Raw genomic sequence first — 21,575 nt, forward strand, 5'->3', positions numbered from 1 at the left:
ATCATGGCACTTGTCATAGAATCTACCTTTTAAAAACCCACAGAAATATCTTCAGTGCACATTATATGTTAGTCTGGAGGAACAAGACATGCCAGTCTTATTTTAAAATGCTGTTAATTTAAATTCTTAGTCTGGCATAACTCACCTACTGTCCACTGTGGGAGAAGTTGATTTTTGTATCTAGTTGAAATTCTTCTTTGATAGTTAGAAAAGACTTTTGAGTATGCGTCATGAAGTCTTCTGTTTAGTAGGGAGTTGACAGTCCCTCAAACTTGGGGATCGTTGCGGGGCAGGGAAGAAGTAGCTGTCGGCAGTGTGAACTGGGCAGGATCCGGTCCGTCTGTACCTGTTACTTTGCCTTCTTCCTTCACTGCACATTCGAACATCCCTTCCTTCACCTTTGCCTCATAGATGTGCCGAAGACCGCGGTATGCTTACTATTAAGCCCACAAATGTTCTTAGCTTCCCCTCTCATCATCTTGAGCACCCAGTGTTTCATCTCCTGCCCTTGACTCTGACATTTTCATCAAGTTATGCTGCACCTGGGGTGTTCCACAGGCCATCTTCTTCCCTCCTTTATCTCTGTCCGTCTTCACTCAGCAGGGAAAGTGTCTTCTCCGCAAGCCTTTCCAGATACTCCTCATTTCCGACTCAGCCTAGTGTTAGGATCCCTCTCTTCTGCCCCGCGTCACCCCAGCACCCTCTGAACACAGAATACGCCGCTGTCCCAGCCATGCCCCCCGACAGTGATCACTTTTAGGGGGTGGGAGCACGGGATGGACTTTTGTTTCCATTACCTCAATGGCTCATTCGTGAGATGGGAGCTCAGAAAGAGCGCAGCATATCCATTAGCTGCCAGGCTGCATTTATGTTGTGAGATTACTGGATACTATGCCTATAAAGGGAGGGACTCTATTCATTGTAGGAGGAACCACAACTTTTAAATAGAATGAGCAGTAAGTTGGCCATCTTATTTTAGGGTGTTTGTTAGCATTTTTCCCCCTTAATCCTACAGAGTGAAAAAAAAAACTACCTATGTGAATTATCTCCTGTGAACTAAATTCTGCAGCTGCGTTTGGGATTACTGGTCACTGGATTTTGTTTTGTCACCAATTAGTCATTATTCTTCTCTATTCTTCTTTTGTTCCAGCTCCCACAGAGGCCACTGCTCACTCGCACCTCGGTAAGTGTTAAGTCTCTGATGCCTTAGCTTACTACTTGGTCACCTGCCCAGCCCAGCTCTCTCTGGCCATGTGAGAGCATGCTGTGGAGGGGGAACTCTCAGTGGTCTGATCTCTGGCCTTTCCTGAACTCAGGTCCAGACTGTGTAGGAGCAGAGATCCCCGGGGAGGCTCCTGCACTGCTCCTCAGGAGTTCCATATGTCAGCGCCCTGACCCTTTGAAGCCTGTTCAGTGTCACCTCACAGCTGAGCTTCCAAAGGCAGTTTCCCCTGCCCATCCAGGCAGAGCACAGAGGCAGAAGCCTTGGGCATGGAAAAACTCATATCATTTTAGTCTTCTTTTTCCTTTTTTTTAAATTGAATATATTCTTCATTTACATTTCAAACGTTATTCCCTTTCCTGTTTCCCCTCTCAGAAAACTCCCCATCTCCATGAGGATGCCCCTCCACCCAACCCACTCCCACCTATCCCCCCTCGATTTCCCCATGCTGGGCCATCTATCGAGCCTTCATAGGACCAAGGACCTCTCCTCCCTCCGATGCCCGACAAGGCCTTCCTCCACGACAAAAGCAGCTGGAACCACTGCACCCTCTTGGTTAATGGCTTAGTCCCTGGGAGCCCTGGGGGGTCCGGCTCACTGACATCATCATTCTTCTTTCCCATTTCTGCTCAGATTCTTAGGTTGAAAAACAGAAACCATTCAGTTATTTCTTCTAACATTAAAGGGAAGCTGTTAAGTTATTCCCTGCTTTAAAAAAAATGCATGACTTGCTAACAGTGCCATGCGCTGTGTGGTCCCACCGGTTCAAGGCGAGGTTATGGGATGGTTTAAAGCACAGATTCTGGAACAGAGCTGCCGATGTTTATCTCTCCCTCTCCACTTGCTGTAAGTTATGACATTGATCTAGGAACCTGTCTGTGCTCGCATGTAAAATAGAATCAGTAACAGTACCTACCTCCCTGGATTGGCATGCAGATTAAGTGCAATTTCAAACTATATAGTTAAAGGCACAGCATTGCCTGGTGATAAATACAGAATGTATTTATCCACTGAAGGTGGGGGAGGGGTTGTCTCTACAGAACAAGGAACCATTAAGAGTTAAATTTACCATGTTGTGTCAGCAAAGACTTATTTTAAAAAACCAATTTCCTAGCTTCTGCAATTTAATAAAAGGGAAAGGAATCATCTTAGCCTGCCCCAGTCCTCCCCGGCGTCTCTTACGGTGGGGCCTCAGATAGGTCCAGTATTTGTCTCTCGGGCTTTTCCTTTCAACCTACAAACCCAATTAATTTATTTTTCTCTTTGGAAAACTGTGCCTTGAGAAGCTTTGCTTTTATGTAATGCACCAGCTCGGGGCTCCTCTTGGCAGACGAACACAACTGCTCAGAAGCATGCCTTCTGGCAGCCACGACAGGCTGGTGACCTGCAGTGGTGCAGTGGAGTCTTGGCCACGCTGTGACCTGAGAGAGCTGTACCCTGTAGGCTCCTCAGACACCGCAGCCAAGTGCTTGGAGGGATCATTAAATCTCACCCATGCTCAGAGTCTATCACTGGGTTCTCTCCAGTGTATAGCCAGTGTCTCCCCGTCCTCACGCCTCAGGCTTTGGGGAGGAACAGCCAGTACTCCTGAGTACATGCTGATTTGCTGGGTTCTGTGGCTCATTATATGCTTGCCTGGTATTCAGGGGTTGCAGACAGCCATAGGTGGGATGTCACCAAAGAGAATTTGAAATCATCTTCCCTGATATTTGGAAGAGATTTTAATTACCCAGCGAGTTCAGAGAGTTGTGTGACTAAGCCCCTACAAGCAGAAAATATAAACTTTGAAAACTACAAAAATTGTTAAGGGTCTCTGTTAGTCAAGTGACATGATTTTAATTTTTTTTTAAAAAACTGGCTAGACCAAACTAAATGGTAAGGAAAAGAGCCAGAGGATTCATGCTACCCAAAACATCCTGGGTGAGCCTCAAAAAATCCAATGGGGATGCTTAAAATAGTAATTAATTTCACCTTTCACACATTGAGCATACTTCTATCGAAGCTGTCCATGAAATCATTTTTGTCCCTTTATGCCAAACCTCTTTTCAGAGTAAGTAGGCACTTTACAGGGTATGAAAGTGTTCTTTGGTATGCCCAAAAGACTAATGTTTAAAAACAGGTCTTGAATACAGCTGCACAGTAGTGGTACTGTCTTTACCACCACGGCCACCATCCTAGCAACCCCTTAATACAGTCAATTTTAAATTGATTCTGTAGTTATACATATAGATTAGTTACGCATGTAGAGAATATTTTTTCCATGCAATTCTGATATGAAACAAAGTTAGCAACAAGGTCACACAAGCCAGGGCAACAGAGTCAACAGGAAGGACAAGAGAAAGTGGGTCAGAAGAGTGCATGGTCACTCTTGGTCGCAGTAAGAGCCAGAATACTCCATTGTTCCATGCCTTAGTCAGCAGAGGCAGATTTGTCCGGGCTGTGTCTCCATAGTCATGGGTAAATATGGGTCAGGGATGAGTAACGAGGTCTGTGTGAGCTCTCTTCTTTGCCCTTCCTACTTGTGACCATTCATCATTTTCCCTTTTGGGGGCTCTGGGTTTCAGACTTCAAGAAGTCCAAACAGCAAAGCCTTTGCCCTCATCATTAACAATCAGATCAGTTAGAATCAACCACTTCTTTCAAAGTCAGTTCTCATTTAAATTACGGGTATTCGTCATAGATGCAGCAGGTAGGCACTCATAGCTAAATCCCCTCTGTAGTGTAACTCTTCTCTAAACTCCTTTCTCTCTTAGCTGAAATACACAGCGACAGTGTGATTCTACGGGATGACTTTGACTCCTACCACCAACTAGAACTGAACCCCAACATATGGTAAGTTAGAAGACTGTGTTGAATTTTGAGTTGTGAAATGATGGTGACTTTGTTTAATGCAAAGTTTTTCTCCCCAAAGGGTCAATTCCTGAATATTCAACAGCTCTTAAGCACTAATGTATGTATTGGTGGGAATGGTTAACTATGCACTGCACTTGTATACTCAGCTGCTCTTGAGTACTAATGCAATGGTAAGAATGGCTAACTGCCAATGGACTGCACTTGTATACTAGAAACATCGTCTATTTTGTTTCTTCCTTAAAATCAAATGTAGGCATTCTTCAAATTCTTGAATGTTTGGACATATTTTAGTTTTATAATATTAACATATGTTATTCTAGTTTAGTTCGCTGTTGCTATGATAAGTATCATGATCAAAAGAAACTGAAGGAAGAAAGAGTTTACTTAAGTTTACACTTCCAGGTTTATCGCAGAGGGAACTCACGGCAGGAATCTGGAGGTGAGACCTGAAGCAGAGACAATAAAAGAACACTGCCTCCAGCCTTGTTTCCAGGTTCAAGTTCAGCTGTCATATATAGCAAGGCTACCTGCCTAGGGATGCTACCGCCCACAGTGGGCTGCCTAGGGATGCTACCGCCCACAGTGGGCTGCCTAGGGATGCTACCGCCCACAGTGGGCTGCCTAGGGATGCTTCTGCCATCAGTGGGCTGCCTAGGGATGTTACTGCCCACAGTGGGCTGCCTAGGGATGCTACCACCCACAGGGCTGCCTAGGGATGCTACCACCCACAGTGGGCTGCCTAGGGATGCTTCTGCCATCAGTGGGCTGCCTAGGGATGTTACTGCCCACAGTGGGCTGCCTAGGGATGTTACCGCCCACAGTGGGCTGCCTAGGGATGCTACCACCCACAGGGCTGCCTAGGGATGCTACCGCCCACAGTGGGCTGCCTAGGGATGCTACCGCCCACAGTGGGCTGCCTAGGGATGCTACCGCCCACAGTGGGCTGCCTAGGGATGCTACCGCCCACAGTGGGCTGCCTAGGGATGCTACCACCCACAGGGCTGCCTAGGGATGCTACCGCCCACAGTGGGCTGCCTAGGGATGCTACCACCCACAGGGCTGCCTAGGGATGCTACTGCCATCAGTGGGCTGCCTAGGGATGCTTCTGCCATCAGTGGGCTGCCTAGGGATGTTACTGCCCACAGGGCTGCCTAGGGATGCTACCGCCCACAGGGCTGCCTAGGGATGCTACTGCCATCAGTGGGCTGCCTAGGGATGTTACTGCTCACAGTGGGCTGTCTAGGGATGTTACTGCCCACAGTGGGCTGCCTAGGGATGTTACTGCCCACAGTGGGCTGCCTAGGGATGTTACTGCCCACAGTGGGCTGCCTAGGGATGTTACTGCCCACAGTGGGCTGCCTAGGGATGCTACTGCCATCAGTGGGCTCAGCTCTTGTACATCAATTTGTAATCAAAAATGCCCCACAGGTCAATCCTAATAGAGGCAGTTCTTCAACTAAGGTTCTCTCTTCCCATCTGTGTCAAGATGACAAGATTAGCCATCAAATATCTAAAATCACGCTACAATGTATCTAATAGTTAGTGGTGACTGGGAAGGGGAAATGTCTTATTGGAAGTGGCAGATGGCTTCATTGTAACTTGAAATAGTTTCTCATATTAGCTGGACATTATTTACACTCCAGGCTTTCTTTAGAATGCTTTTAGGTATAAATTCTACAGGATTTTGAGGACAAAGAAATAAACTGAGGTTAGAAACGTTTATATATAGTTTGATATCTAAATTTGTTAGCAGTCTGTTTTTTTTTTTCTGACCTTAGAATAGGTCTGTCAGTCTGCAGTTATTTGGGCTTTATTTAATACAGAATATGATTGTGTGGATAAAGGAGGGTTTTAAAAAATGCTAATCATTGAGCCTGAAATGAAAACCCAAGTAATACTGAAGGTTGGAAAGTGAATGACAATACCTTAAACATCAGCATGTGAGAACACTCAACCTTGTGTTTGTTTTTCCTGTTTTAACAAATATTTTATATTCCAGTGACACAATCAGTTAGCATGCTGTACTCACACAAATAGTTAGCAGTAATTATTTAAGTGGAATTTCTTAAAGTTGTGTGATGCTTTGTACATGCTTGGCCCAGGGAGTGGCACTATTAGGAGATGTGGCCTTGCTGGGGTAGGAGTGTCACTGTGTGTGTGGGCTTTAGACGCTCCTCACCCTAGCTGCCTGGAAGTCAGTCTTCTATTATCAGCCTTCAGATGAAGATGTAGAACTCTCGGCTCCTCCTGCACCAGGCCTGCCTGGATGCTGCCATGTTCCCACCTTGATAATAATGGACTGAACCTCTGAACCTATAAGTCAGCCCCAGTTAAATGTTGTCCTTCCAAGAGTTGCCTTGGTCATGGGCTCTCTTCACAGCAGTTAAAAACTCTAACTGAGACAAGTTGCATTTCTCTTGAGTAGTTACTAGTTCAGTAGTGGTTTAGAGACACATCATGCAAAAGTTTTAAATCGTGGACAGAAATCCTTACATGTAATAGAGAGGGACCCAGAAGAGGAACAATGACCCCAGCAAGATTGTCTTAGAGAAAGAGGCCCGCGGTTCGAAAGTTGAAGATGACACATGGATTGCTGGAGCTTCTGTAGAGGGCACTTTTATGTCTTCTCTAGAAAGAGATATGACCTCAAACAGTGTAAAGCAGAAGAAAACACTACTAACCCAGACGGACTCATAGGGTCTCCTAACTTACATATTATTTAAGAAGATGATGAGTCAACAAGACTGTTATTCTCGGGGGGGGGGGGGGGGATCCAGATATAAATGTCTTGAAATAAATGAAATTTTTTATTAAGAAATTTTACTAAGAAAGGCAAAAATAAAACATTTTAAGTACCATGTTTGAGCAAGAAAAGCTCTTGCTTTTCTTTTGATATTTATGTTTTTGTATTCCATTAATATAGATGTCAGCAGATGATTGCTTATTTCAAGGAAAACTTATTTCTGTCAAGTTAACTCAGTTTCTTCAGTTTTCTTGACAAATATAAAATGTGACTTTTATGTGATTCAAATCTGTTGGATTTTTTTTTTAAATCAATGAAATGTGATTGATTTTACTTCAACCATTTTCATGATTGATTGGGTATGATCTTTCCTGGCCAAGATTATGGATTTTATGTCTCTTTTATTTAAGCTATGATTTTTCCACTCTTTTTGACACCTCTCCCTTTTCAGCCTTTTAGAACCATGTACTTTTCTGCCATATGTGCTTCCGGGTGGGCTTGCTTCTGTTGATGGGCACAACCCTCTCACCTCATTCATTCATTTTTTTCTCCACTCCCTCCTCCCCTCCTCCCCTCCTGCCCTCCTGCCCCCCTCCCCTCCTGCCCTCCTCCCCTCCTCCCCTCCTGCCCTCCTCCCCTCCTCCTCTCCTGCCCTCTTCCCCTCCTGCCCTCCTCCCCTCCTGCCCTCCTCCCCTCCTCCCCTCCTCCCCTCCTGCCCTCCTGCCCTCCTCCCCTTCTCCCCTCCTCCCCTCCTGCCCTCCCATCCTCCCCTCCTGCCCTCCTCCCATCCTGCCCTCTTTCCTTCCTTTTCTTTCTTTCTTTCTTTCTTTCTTTCTTTCTTTCTTCCTTCCTTCCTTCCTTCCTTCCTTCCTTCCTTCCTTCCTTCCTTCCTTTCTTTTAAAAAAAAAGTACATAGACGATGACAGTCCTATTTGAGAAGACATTTTGTCAAGCCAGAAAGGGTACAGTCTCTGAGCTCACATCACACCAGTCTGGTTTGTCTTCTGAGCATACAGCTTGCTTCCTGGGCACCCTGGGAAGTCTGAAGAGCTCCCTTCTTTCCATCACCTCCACTTCTTGCAGCAAAAGAATGAAGCATTGAAAAATGAGGGAGCATGACAGAGGCTGCTACGAAGGACAAGTGTTCATCAGAGTTTTTTCCTCCCCCAGTCCATCTCCCTCCCTCCTCTCTCCCTCCCTCCTTTCTTCTTGCCTCTCCCCGTCTCCAGTTGTTTCCTCACTCTCCTTCCTCTATGCCATATTCTTTCTTCTCCCACATTCCTTCCCTCCTTTTGGTGATATTATCTATACAGTGGACTAGGTTTCTCCTAAACCCAGCCAAGCATCCTAAAAGATAATCTTAATTTACTGGAGCCCTTCAGTTTTATTTATCGCATTTGCATGAAAAACAGACATCAAATTAAATATGCCCGTGTTGCCTTCTGTATGAGTGAATGGAAACAGAACGGTAACAACCACAGAGAGGACAAGGCGTCACTGGGCTGGGAGCCCTCAGACAGAAGCTCCATAAACTCAGAACTCACACCCTGTAAAGTCAGATGGTCTAGTTTAATGGTGTGTGTACATGGGTATATGTATATGTGTTTGTGTACGTGTATATGCTATAATGAGAATGTGCATGTGTGTAGGGGTCAGGATAACCATGGGTGTTGGTCCTAGCTTCCCACCTTATTTGACACAGGATTTCTTTGTTGTTCTCTGAGGAATAACCCAGAGTGTCTAGCCTATGAGCAGGTTCTCCTGGTTCCTCATATCTTGATGTAGGAGCATTAGGGTGGCAGCCATACACACCACTGAGGATTCGAACTCAGGTCCTCATGCTTGCTTGACAAGCGCTTTACCCATTGAGCTATCTCTCCAGTGCCCACAGTCTAATATTTTTAAGAAAGTAGCAAGGCCTCACCTTGCCTTGAAGCCTTCTGGATAGTCTTCACTCTCCTGAAGTCTGTTTTCTTGGTACATGTATGTCTCAAGTGAGACCTGTGTCCTTTGGAAGATTGTCTTTGAATCTCCTTATCCACAAAAATAAAAGTCTGCTGGAAGCTGGTGATAGCATGGAAGCATCCTCTTCCCTGCCACCTCTGCCTCTGTGCCCATGCCATGAGACACCAACATTCCCACAGCTAAATACTTCACCAATAATCTGCCTGAAAAGGACCGTGTGATACTTCTGTGTGTCCTCCTACGTGGTTCTGGAAGCTTCATGGGCATTTTTTAGTTTATAATTCCTATGGACAACCAAAAATAATCAGAAATTAGTTAGAGTAGTAGCTTTATCATTTGTGTGGGCAATCAATGGAGGAGAAATGTGAGAACCACGGTGAAGGCTGCTTTATTTTAGATCCATTTTAAAGCTCTGCTGTTCACATACGTTCTATTAATTTCTACTAATATCCATTTTCAGTTCACTTCCTGCAGCTTTTACTGTCTTCTTTGCTGTCTTATTACAGGTAACCATACATGAAATAGAATAGAGAGTGATATTCCTATTATGACAAAGGGTCAGGGCTGTGGCTCTGCCTGGTTTTTGATGGCCAGGGTATGGAATCAGGAAACTTGTGCATGAACAAATTAGTGAGTGAAGTGTGTACTAAACGACGAAGATTTGGGCTGATTTAAAGAGTGATGCTTTTATTTTGTGAGACGATCAATGAATAGAAGAGTATCAACAACCATTAGTCCTTTCCCTCTGCATTGAGAGTTGCTCACTATGTTCGTAGTTTCTCTGTCCTAGAAATTATTTATACAAACACAGTGTAGTTATGAATCTCATTCGTAAACTTAGATATCAGACAGGTAAGCTTTCTTTATTCTGTTGTAGTCCCATTTAACTATTTTTCTCTTTGCCCATTAAGCCCTAATTTCATGCAGTTCTGGTTTGTCCTCTCCCATTTGTCTAGAATTTTGAAAAGTTTCAGGAGTCGTGTGAGTACAATGGCAGGTGATAAATAGGGCTGCCCCTCTGATGCCCCAACATGTTTCTATATATGCTCACCAAGTCCTACACCGTCCACTCTAGTCTTTGGTGACTTCTGGGCAGTTTGCTTCTGTTCCTGCATAAGGGCTTGGAAACTCCCCTCATAGGGGCAGGGGGTGGGGAATGGAGGGGGTGTATCTCCAAGATACCCCCTATACTCCAGGCAGAAGTTGTCCTGGCCCCTAGGGTGCACTGTTCTTTGCCCCTGGATCCTCTCGAAGCCCTTTGTCTCTCCTCTCTCCCACCCACTTGTTTTGTTTGAGAGTTAAGTTAGGAATGAAGAGAGCAAGCGGGCAGATGGAGGGGCAAGCAGACAGACTTGAGAAAGACTTAGTTTCCCTTTGCCTGGTTGCTGGTCACATGCAGGCCTTCCTCTGAATGACAGCACTATCCTCAGCAATTTGTAAGTGTCACTGAACCCAGAGGTGGGGGGAATGTGTGTGTGTGTGTGTGTGTGTGTGTGTGTGTGAGAGAGAGAGAGAGAGAGAGAGAGAGAGAGAGAGAGAGAGAGAGAAAGAGAGAGAGCTCACCATGGAGCAAAGGGAGCCCATTAACACTGACAGTTTCCCATCAGCACATGTTCAGGACAGCTGTGTGGCCAGTGATAGAGGGATCCACAAGGCCTTTGCTATGCAGAAACAACCCTCTTGAACCCCTGCCCACACAAAAGGGTGGAAATTTCATAAGACTAAATTTAAACTTAAAGGAAGATCAGAAACGGCAAATCTGAAAGGCTGTAGATTAGCTCAGAGGTAAAGCATTTATTTAGCATGCACATGGCTTTACATTTGAATCTCTGTATCTCCAGAAACCACAAATATTTCACATTGATACTTGTGTTCTTGTATGAAACAAACTAATGTGACATCATTGTTATGAAATAATAGATGTGCATACTTGTTAAAATGTGCATTTCATTTATATAAATATATTCCAATTTTAAAAAATCATAAAGGGTTGGCAGGACAGCTAGGCGGGTAACACTGATGCTACACAAGCCTGGTGACCTACATTTTATTCCCGGAACCTACATAGAGGTGGAAGGAGAGATAACCGTACAAGCGTGTCTTCTGACCTCCATGCATGCACTGTGCCGTGTATGCCTGCACACAATAATCATGAATAAAGCAATAGAAGAAAGCAAAAAGAAGAGTAATGTATAAAGTATACTTCTAGTTTACAGTGGAAGAGAAAGAGGAAGGGAGAAACAAAAATAAATGAATTCTTAAAAATGATTAAGTTGACTTAGAAGTGCCTTTTTCCTCCAGGCAACTGTAAAGACAAGGGGGAATTGTTATCCCTTTAAAGCTTGTTTTCTGAGGACTGCAGGAGGCATCGGGGTTGTAATATCCTGGATGCTCTTGTGGGAAGTCCAGGGCTGCTGCAGAACATGCTGATAGATGGCAAGGCGGGGCAGCAGGTGTTTCCCCTCCAGCACAGAGATAGACAGTAACAGCAAAGTGTGTCCTGCAGCCCAGACTGGATCAGGAGCTGCTCATGCAAAGATGCCCCTCTGCTGGGCACTTGTGACACCCACAGGGATGGGGAGGATGGAGAAAAAGACAGAGGTTGTCTTGGAGGTCTTTGCAAGCTAGGTACAATCCATAAAATCTCAATTTACAGCTAAAAGATCAGAGACTCTACTGCATCTGCCTAATTTGTTGAAGCAATTAATATCAGATAGAACAAAAATGGTGATTTGGTATTTTACAGTACTTTTCCTCTGAGAAAATCATCTGAATACAGACTATAAAACCACCAAGGTGTTGGGGTGAGGTGAGTCACCACGGTGGACGCCTCCCAGTGGGCACTTAGCCAGCACAGGGCAAGGGCAGGCACACAGTTTCACCACGTTGTGGTTCACCAACATGTAGGAGGCCCCATCACTCCACAAAGGCAAAACAAGGGGTCTCTGCAGTTTAGTGACTGGGTGTGAGCAGTATAGTACAAATGGCGTTTCAAGAGAAGAAGAAGAAGGAGAAGAAGGAGAAGAAGGGGAAGAAGGAAGAAGGAAAAGGGAAGAAGAAAGAAGAAACATGGAAAAAATCAGGCGAAATTATTTTTACTCAGGTTTGCCTGACAGATTTTGCCGGCAGTCCTGGGGCAGTGAGGTCAGAGGACAGTGTGCTGCCAGGAGAAGATAAATAACTCAGCATTTACAGGGATTGTGAGCAGATGAGAAACACAAGGAAAATATATTCTATGTTGGCACACCCTTGGCAGAAGCTCTGCTGTATTTTAGAGTATTTTACCTTCGGACACTGTAGAACAGTATTCTGATCTGATCTGAGTCTTCTGCGTGTTTTCCTCTTATTTCCTTCCTCCTGATTTCTTCCCATTGTCATTTCATCTCCAATTTCTTGCATTGATAACCTTTTCCTTTTATTACAAAACCTCTGGCTCTTCTTCTGCATTTAGTCCCTTCCTCTGATTATTATTTTTTTTTACCATGATGTAATTGCTCTAGGGACAGTCTTTGTCTACAATAGAAAGGTTAACCAGGAGGTATCCCACTAATACAATAAGGTATAAATCTGGAGACTTATTACTTCCTTTTTAAATCTGTGTTTGAGATGACAGAAACAAGGGCTCACTCAGTGGAATTAAATGTCAAGTGCATCTGAAGCAAGTGAGAAAATATTTCTTCAAGCAGTACGTCGTAGGCTTTGCCATAGTAGGAGATGAGAACAAGGCTCACGGTAGTGCGATTTTTACAGGGTTATTTTTAACCTTTTTGTCACTGTACCTGTTAATGAAGAAGAGATCGGGTTTTTCAACTCCCTAGTGAAATCAGAAGACTTCTCTTGCCTTCCACAGTGAGAAGTAATGGGAAAGAATGAGCTATAAATGGAGTTTGTCATTTTCACCTGTAAGGCATGTTACCTCCTTAGAAAAAAAGGCATGCGATAATTGAAGGTGAGATTATTCTTAACAGAGTAAATGTTCCTCGCTGTTTTTCTAAAACCATTCTACTTTTACAAAGAGAACTGAATGCTTTTTTGAAATTTACTTTTAAAAGCTTGATTTCTAATTTCTTCAAAATAGTTACATAAATAACTCCCAAATAATTGGCCATACTCTCTTCAATACAAAACATTTGTTAGAAAAATAAAGTTGTGTGTGGTACAAATGCATTCCTGTATTCCCAGCAGTGGGAGGTTGAGGCAAGGGGATTGCCAGGAGTTCAAGGCCAGGCCTGTGTGAGCTACACATGTGAGCTATACAGCAAGACCTTAAATCAAAACAAATGACAAACTAAAATAAGGTCAGTGGTTGCAGTAGCTTGATAGGAAGATCCAGGAAGCATTGGGATCTCTGACTGAGTCAGAGATTGATCAGCAACAGATGTTGCTATGGAGTCTCATCTCGACTGTGAAATCAGTCAGCCTCTGTCGGCACACAGTGTGGACTATACTGGGACAGAGACACGTTATCTTTGCACCAAACAGTTATAATAACTTCCTCTTTTTTGCCAGTTTTAAAGAACTTTTTATGAATAAAACAAATATTAAGATTATATTTACCAAAATGCTGGGGAATAGACAATTCTGGCGCACTAAATGGCTGACTGCTTCTTTGTGGTGCTGAGTGTAGGATTGGCCTCTTCAGAAGTAATAAATTATGGACAGATAACACCATGCCCTTGGGGACAAAGGGCCGTGTATCTCAAGTGAGAATCTAATGGTAGGTGATTGTCAGTGAGTTTCCAGGTGACTGACTCGTTCCAGTGGAGGGCCTGACCAAAGGCTGGACGGTTTCGCTCTGACCTGATAGAGGAATGAGTCACGTCATTTGGCAACCCGAGGAAATGATATTCCAGTTATTTATTTGTTCCTGTCTGGATGATGTCAGTACCAACCATTCATAACTTCAATTGTGCAAAAGAGCTCAGTTCTCTCATTAGTGCCCCTCCCCCTCCCTGTGTCCCAAAGGCCCTTCCAGCCGCTGCAGTGTGTGAGGCTCTGTCTCCAGATGCACACACAGACTCTCCTGCGAGCTGACCGTGTGGCTGAGTGGGCTGTGCTTAACAATTTTAAAATCAGAATAAATGACATAATTATACCTTTAGAAGTTCGCACAATACTCAAATGTACTTTATATAATTTTTTTGTTTCAAGATGAAAGCATAAACACCTAAATATTGCTTTTGTTTTTGCTTTATCTAAAAGGAAGGAAGGAAGGAAGGAAGGAAGGAAGGAAGGAAGGAAGGAAGGAAGAAAGAAAGAAAGAAAGAAAGAAAGAAAGAAAGAAAGAAAGAAAGAAAGAAAGAAAGAAAGAAAGAAAGGAAGGAAGGAGGAAAGAAAGAAAAAATCTCCAGTTTAGAAGGTGCCTCAGAGTTGATTACAGTGAAAGCAAAACCCAATCAGAGAGAGCCTCCATCTCTCCTGGTCATGGCTCAAGCCTGCATGGCTTTGTTGGATAGCCTTCAGATTTACTGATTGTTTTTATTTTTGATAGCAAAGGATAGAAGGGGGAGGGGAGAGGAGGAAGTGAAAGTGTAAACATAAAACCGGTTTTGATTAGTTATCCAAGGATATCGAGCAGCCAAAGGCACCACACAGAACTTCATTCTTACACCCACCAGTCCCTGTGAATTAACTCAGTGTTTTTCCATGAAATCCATTTCATTACCTTATTTTTGTAGGATTTTATTAGTGAAACCAAATCTCTTTATCTTATAAATGAAAAAATAACTTTAAGAACAATTTTCAGAATAAACCCTGCAGGTAAAAACAGCAAGCATTCTTTGCAACACACTTTCCTTTTACAGAACTGGAGGTCTTGTCTCCTGCCGCCCGGGGTTCAGGGTCCACTGTGGCAACCCAAATTCTAGTCCTGCTTTATTGTTTATCAAATGCAGGGTGATGAGATTCAGCGGCGCTGCAGGTCCTCTTTAACCAGATCATCTGTGCACTCCAGTAATTCAAGAGACTCCTGTGGAACCTGAGCACGCAATAAATAGGCCAAGAAAAGGTTTAATAAATTCCAGTCTTACGGCATCTTTGAAAATTACAGGAATTTCCCTTAAAATATGTTTTAACTGTGTTGTTCATGATGGAATATATTTTGATGTGAACAGTTCATATATTGCATCATGGTATCTGGTAAATTCTTATGTTCAACTTTTCCAAGCTGGGGAAATAGGAAAAGGAGAAAGGGTTTCTTAGATTAGAGAAACATTCCATAGTTTTGCCATTAGGTAGAGAGAGAATTCATTTCTAATCCTTAGCCTGGGAGGTCACATTCCTTTTTAAATTGAGAAACAAAAGCCTGTTTAACTGGGATTATGTAAAACTTCCTCCTTCCCACACATCTGGATGACTACTCTGACTAACTCTACAAAGCCCATCATTTTCCTCAGAAGGAGATCAGAGGAAGAAACCCAGCTATGAGGCCATGCATTCAAATGTCACAGCAAACAGCACCTTTTATTTTCCCTCTCTGAGCCTTCATGACATTGGGCTGCTTATCACCAAATTTAACCCCTTCTTGAAGAATTGAACTGTTCTACAGAAGAAGACTTAATATTTCAGGCATGCGGGGGTTCGTTTCTTGAGAAGGGAGGCTAGGAGGGAAGAACATGCCACATGGGGGAACTGTTCTGAAAGCCTTGGTTAGCCAGGAATTACTCGGAGTTTATGTGGCTGTTTGCATCTGTACAGTTTTAAAAATCCACCTTTGTCCTTCAGACACGGGTCACAAATCTCTTCTGAGAAACTCCAAGTTTCTACCGTCCCATCTGGTTTCCCTCCCTCACTGTGAACTGATGACTTCTCTTGCCCTTTGTGGTACCTGGCTTCACAAGTGTAGTTCTACAACCTTGAATAATAATATCTCTAAATTTCAATTTTAGCATCTCCAAATAAGCATTAAAATATTAGAAGACAGTAGTTTTATGTGGTTGAGGGTTTGTTTATAGATTTCCCTAGCACAGTCCCTGTTGGTCACCCAGGCAGTGGTATATGAAACCTTCTACTCTCTAAGGCTGCAGTTTGCCATCCTTTTCTATATGTACCTGTATGATTCTGGCCATACTGACCTGCTGAACTAAAAGTTCAGCTTATGGGACATAATTTCTGTGTATTTTATTCCCTGCACGCATTGACCTCACCTTCTTGCTTACTTAATTTCTAGTTCTCATTTAGAACCAGGTAAGCAGCTACCATCCTTAGAAACTTTCTCTTCCTTTCCTACTTTTGAAGCCGTCCTGCCAGTCCGTGTCTCTTGCTATTTTGAGGACAGAGTAACTGTGGAATACATTACAATACTTTGACTCAAATTGTAACGCTTCAGCTTGATAGTTCCACAATTTTGAATGTCCTTTCCTCCCTGAAGGTCATGATTCTTATTGGTAAAAATAAAGGCAGTAACCTCTATCCCCTGAGAGAGAGCTTGAAATCTTTAAATGCACTTTAGGGAACTCTACATAAAACACTGCAGTAACTACCATTGCATGGGTTTCTTAATGTTGAATCTGTTTACTCCTCTTCTTTTCCATATGGGATGTAAACTGCAGGAAGAAAAAGCATTGTCTCAGCTAGCCATTGCACTGCTAAAGCTAAGCATGGTGCCTGCAAATCTTTAACATGGCGGTAACAGAAGAATGCATTAATAAATGATGAGAAAGTAAACCACACCACTCAGGGCAGCTGAGAGAAGGGCTAGGCCTGACCACCCCGAGGGATAGTCATGCAGAGTAAATTAAAATAAATTATGTTGACAAACACAGTCCGATTGTGAGAAAAATCAAGCAAAGGACATTTAAAAACGTTTAAATCAGGGAGCCCACTGATTTATCCCATCAGTCCTTGGGGAAGCCTTTGTTCCTCCGGGCAGCAACCCTGTGAGTGATAGCTGGCACTAGGAAGTATCTAAACAGGGTAGGATGCCTTTTATATTAAATTCTGAATATATGAACAGGAAAGTCTAGAAGAATTGTTGAGCCCTTGGGAAAGAAGCTATACCTCTTAGTACATCCTCTTCCCCTGTGCTTATCTTATCACCATCATCACTTTATGCTACAAACTAGAAGATCCTCCAAACACTCATCATGCCTCTTGTCTAGTAACTGATGTCTAACTCCAGGCTGTTAGGCTTTGTACATCAGCATTGCCTTTAAACAATATACTGATATGCAGATTATGCCCCATACCTACTCAACCAAAATCATAGGGGAGGAGACCTGAAATGGATGCTTTCTTCAAATACTGTTTTCCTTACATACAGTTGGGTGAGAACTCCTGTTAAACATATAGAGCTGAAATGGTTACTATAGACATTCAAATAGCCAACCTCAGATTCATATGAATAATGATATTTTTAGTGAAGTGTGTCTAGAACAGTGGTTCTCAACCTGTGGGTCCCAATCCTCTTTGAGGATTAAATAACCTTTTCACAGTGGTTGCCTAAGACCATTGGAAATTCAAGATATTTGTAATTCATAACAGTAGCAAAATAATGTTATGAAGTAGCAATAAAAATAATTTTATGGTTGAGGGTCACTACAACATGAAGGGTCACAGAATTAGGAAGGTTGAGAACCACCGTCCTAAAGGCTGGTAGTAGATGCTTCAGATTCCTGCATGGTCATGTGGAAGGGAGAGTATTGACATGGTTTCCTACCCCTGGATCATGGCCAGCAGGGCATGGGCCTCCACAAGTATTGGCAGTTGCTAGGCTTAAGGCTTGTTTGTATATTTTACTTCATGTTCTTCCTTTGGGGGAGTATCCTCTGTGCCAAGGTTGACGCCATGATAATCAGAGACAGCACAAGTCTGGGAGGCACAGGTGTGACGAATATCCTTAGGAAAATGGTAGATGCTATGACCTTTAGGACAGCCCTTAAGGCTGTGGGAAAGAACCCTGAAAACATGAGTTCAATGTATAATTTCTCAACTATACAAAATATTAGGATGCAATGTTAATTATATGAGGGGCTTCACATACCCAACGGAACAAATGCAGCTGTACTATGAGCCATCTTGACAAAAACATATCAAGGAAGGAGACAAAGAGATTTGTGGAGTGATGATCACAGGACAAGGTCCCACCTAGACAAGTTTATTATTTGTGCTTACAAAGGCAAATAGATTCCTGACTTCAAGGTCAGCCTGAGACAGAGTGAATTTAGGTCCAGGCATTGTGAAAATGAAAATCTCAGGACATGATCTCACACAGCTCAGCTTATTGTTTGTGCTTACAAAGGCTGGCAGATCTCTAATTCATTTGCCTTGACTTAAAAACAATGGTGTACTTGCTGTCTTTTTCTAAGAATCAAGGGACTAAGGTCATAAAATGCCAATTCATGGTATAATCAGAAGGGAACCTGAGTAAATGATTGAACTGATATGTAAATAGAAGACTGGGCTTTTGGTCTGCATGAGATGAGCTAGCAGAGAGCAATCACAATTCTTTTTTAGGATTTTTTCTACCAAGAGTTAAGCTGTCTGGAGAAATTTAAAGAGTGAACACAGCTCTTAGAATTTTGTCTAGCAGTTTTTTTTACTTTGGTTGGAAAGCCCATGAACTATCCAGAAAACTTTTACAATTTTCTTCCTAGCATGAGAGAACTCAGTCTCTAGTAGAGAGCTGTCTTGAACAGGAACTGTCTCAAGTGTAGACCTGTTTCAAGCAAACTACAGAGCCAAGATCTATCTACAGAGTGCTGTCTAGGGAGCTATCTTGAGCAGACTGTAAAGCTATAATCTTGAACCCCATCATTTGGCTTTGAGTCTTCTTTTTGCAGCTCCCAAATACCCCTTCCTTAGGAACCCTCTCCAAGCTGAGGCTGCTCCTTGACAGATAGCTATTTTGAGTTTTGAATATTCTTTTTTGACCTCTCTCAAGTTTGATGTTTCTCTCAAGCTATTTCCTAATGATAATTTTTAAATAATCTTCACCTATCACAAATACAAGAAGCCTATTAATTACTTAGCAATGAAAAAAATCCCAATATATATTTTTTAAAATTATATGTATGGATGATTTGTCTGATGTATGTTTGTACACCATGTGTATTCCAGAAGAGAGCATCAGAACCCCTGAGACTGGAGTTAGGGATAATTGTGGGCTACTGTATGGGTGTTCTTAACTGCTGAGTCATTTCTTCAGCCCTCCCCCAATAAAATTTTTATAATACTTCTTTATGCTTCTTTTATACACAGTTTTTAAAATTAAAAAACAATAGGGATTAATTCATACAACATACTCTGTATCATGGAGAAGGGAATCAAATATACCTGTTTTGTAGCAGCCAAAATGGTAGAAATTCATGAGAAATTAATAGTTGTAATAATGTTAGTAATAAAAATAAGGTAATAACTCACATATAGTATATGCCAGACATTATTGTGAGAGGTTTTCTTAGGACTTCAGACCTTGAGAATAATTCTGCTTATAAAGTTGAAGTTATGTTTAATTATTTATTCAACCAATATTTATGAATGCTACACATAGTAAATAAACATGCAAAAATGAATACAAATTTGGTTCTTTGCACTTCCAAAGCTACTGTGTTTCTTCTACCATCAAGGACATTTTATTACACTCTTGGATCATAGTAATCAAGAAATGATTCCAACTTCCTGCTAAGATTTATGATGCAGTGAACGACACCATAAATCCTTATTAGAAATTCTTTTCTGTTTCTTTGAAAAAAATTAAAGATAATCGGCATCTCTGATCTTGTAGTGTGGGCACGGCTGAGAAGGCTAGGATAGCGGCCACTTGCCCTCCATGGTGAAGTGAGGAAGATGGTACTTAGATCCCTCTGCCAAGTTTATACTCACTGTGCTTTTGCCTCTCGCCCTCAGGGGCCCTGTGATCTCTCTTCACACTCCATCTTCCTGTCTGGAAGGGAGTCTCTGCCCCCTCCCTGTAAGCATAAACAATGGAGAGGGATAACACAGTGATCTGCTGAGCAAAGGGCACAGTGCCCTTTCCACAGCGTTTGGCACCTGGAATGTGAAGGTCTTTGAAAATATTCTTACTGCATCAAATAAAGCTCTCATGTGGTTTGAGGACCAGACAGGGAAAATATAGATCTTTCTTCCTACATGTGAGATGTGTAATGGTTGTAGGAGGAAATGTGAGAGTGAAGAGCATTATAAATGTTACTGAACAAGCTCAAAGTCAAATCCAGAATATGCATACCTCCAGTTCTACTAGACAGACATGAAAAACTGACCTTCAATCAGGCCTTGTTTGTATTAACCACCTCAGTTTACAGTAATACAATAAATGGAGGATTTAAGCCTATTCAAGGTTAACATGGGTTAGTATCCAAAATTTGCTTGGATTGGAATCTCTTTGTATTCCTTAGTTATATGTAGATTACATCTGGCTCCATCTTTTTTAACATGGTGGAATGTGAACATGTAAGTTTGCTTGAGAATTGTTACTTAAAAGTTTTATATGGACCATAACACAGACTATTTGTGAGACACATTTCCATTATAGAGATGTGGAATTTAGTTTATTATGTAAGAGGATATCACTTTGTTTTTAACCCTTGAAACTGTTCTTGTTCTTGTCCATTGGGCCCCTCTTCCTTCTATATAACTATTGGTAACACCATATTTTATTATTAAGACCTGTTACGGGGCAGCTTCTGTACTGTCAGTTTCTAGAGAGTGTCTCATTTGATTGTCACAATGGCTCTTGGAGACTTGGGCCTGTATGCTGCCCTCATTTTGTTCATGGGGAAATTGAAACTTTGGGAGATTTAAGGAATTTCCCACCACTACAGGAGTGAAAGAACTGAAGTTTACACCAAAGCCTTTCTGGTTTCGTGCCTTCTGAATCTTGTCAGAATCCAGTGTACCATGACTGTCCTGTGCAGTGCCGATCAGTTGAATAGCTAACTGTGGGAACAAGAAACCAATGTGCACTGCTTAGTCCTGAGCCTGAGAATGCGTTCTGTGTTCCTGCAGGGTTGAGTGCAGCAACTGTGAGACCGGAGACCAGTGTGGCACCATCATGCACGGCAATGCTGTCACCTTCTGTGAGCCATACGGCCCTCGAGAGTTGGTAAGTGTATGCTAATGCTACCGCAGTGCCTTGTTTGACTATGGGCCTTATTGTGCTCTTTGTCAACAAGCATTTCTGTTATTCTCTAGGAGTTCAGATGAAAGTCTGAAATATTATCTGCCCTGTTTTCATATCTCAAAATTGGAAGAGGTAATTAGCTCAATGATTAAACTGGCAGCACTGGGGTGTCTTAGAAACTGTGACTCATCACTATGATAAGGTGGATTAAAATACACATGTGTATTTAGTGCATCATATATGCATAGTGCATATCACATTGAACAAATTGTGACCTTCTGAGTTCTTATATAAAGGCTTCATCTCATCATCATTACGTTCTCTCTAAAAGTCAAGAGCTTCTCATTATACTACTTTAAAACTCTACTTCCTAACAATAGATGAACCTTGATGGATTTTTTTTTCTATAGAATGTACTAAGCTTGCCAAATGACTCCAGAGTAGTTGCTCCCATTTAATTGAGGGCATTGGCCATTGCTTGAGAAGGTAGGATCTGGAATTAATACATGCAGTGAGCATTCTAAATTAGAAACAGTCAGCCTCTAACTACAGTGTAGGGCTAATGAGCTCTTGCTGCTTTGATTTGGTCCTCCTTTCTTTTTTTTATTGGACATTTTATTTATTTACATTTCAGATATTATCCCTTTTCCTGGTTTCCCCTCTGCAAACCCCCTGTCCCATCCTCCTTCCCCCTGCCTCTTTGAAGGCGCCCC

The 21,575-nt window shown here is 42.5% G+C and overlaps 1 protein-coding gene and 1 non-coding gene across 2 annotated transcripts in view; both read left to right on the top strand.

Moving 5' to 3' along the window:
• Reln (reelin) overlaps positions 1 to 21,575 on the top strand; it is a 437,924-nt gene that overhangs the window by 196,989 nt on the left and 219,360 nt on the right. Inside the window, exons 5-7 of the mRNA XM_052173082.1 lie at positions 1,151 to 1,183; positions 3,976 to 4,054; positions 20,748 to 20,844. Coding sequence (XP_052029042.1) covers positions 1,151 to 1,183; positions 3,976 to 4,054; positions 20,748 to 20,844 — 209 coding nt within the window. The remainder of the gene's footprint in view (positions 1 to 1,150; positions 1,184 to 3,975; positions 4,055 to 20,747; positions 20,845 to 21,575) is intronic.
• LOC127679503 (U7 small nuclear RNA) lies at positions 18,279 to 18,340 on the top strand. The gene has a single exon (XR_007976807.1). It is a non-coding gene; the product is annotated as a U7 small nuclear RNA (small nuclear RNA).

This window comes from Apodemus sylvaticus, chromosome 2 (assembly GCF_947179515.1).
Source record: "Apodemus sylvaticus chromosome 2, mApoSyl1.1, whole genome shotgun sequence".
Lineage (NCBI taxonomy): Eukaryota > Metazoa > Chordata > Mammalia > Rodentia > Muridae > Apodemus > Apodemus sylvaticus.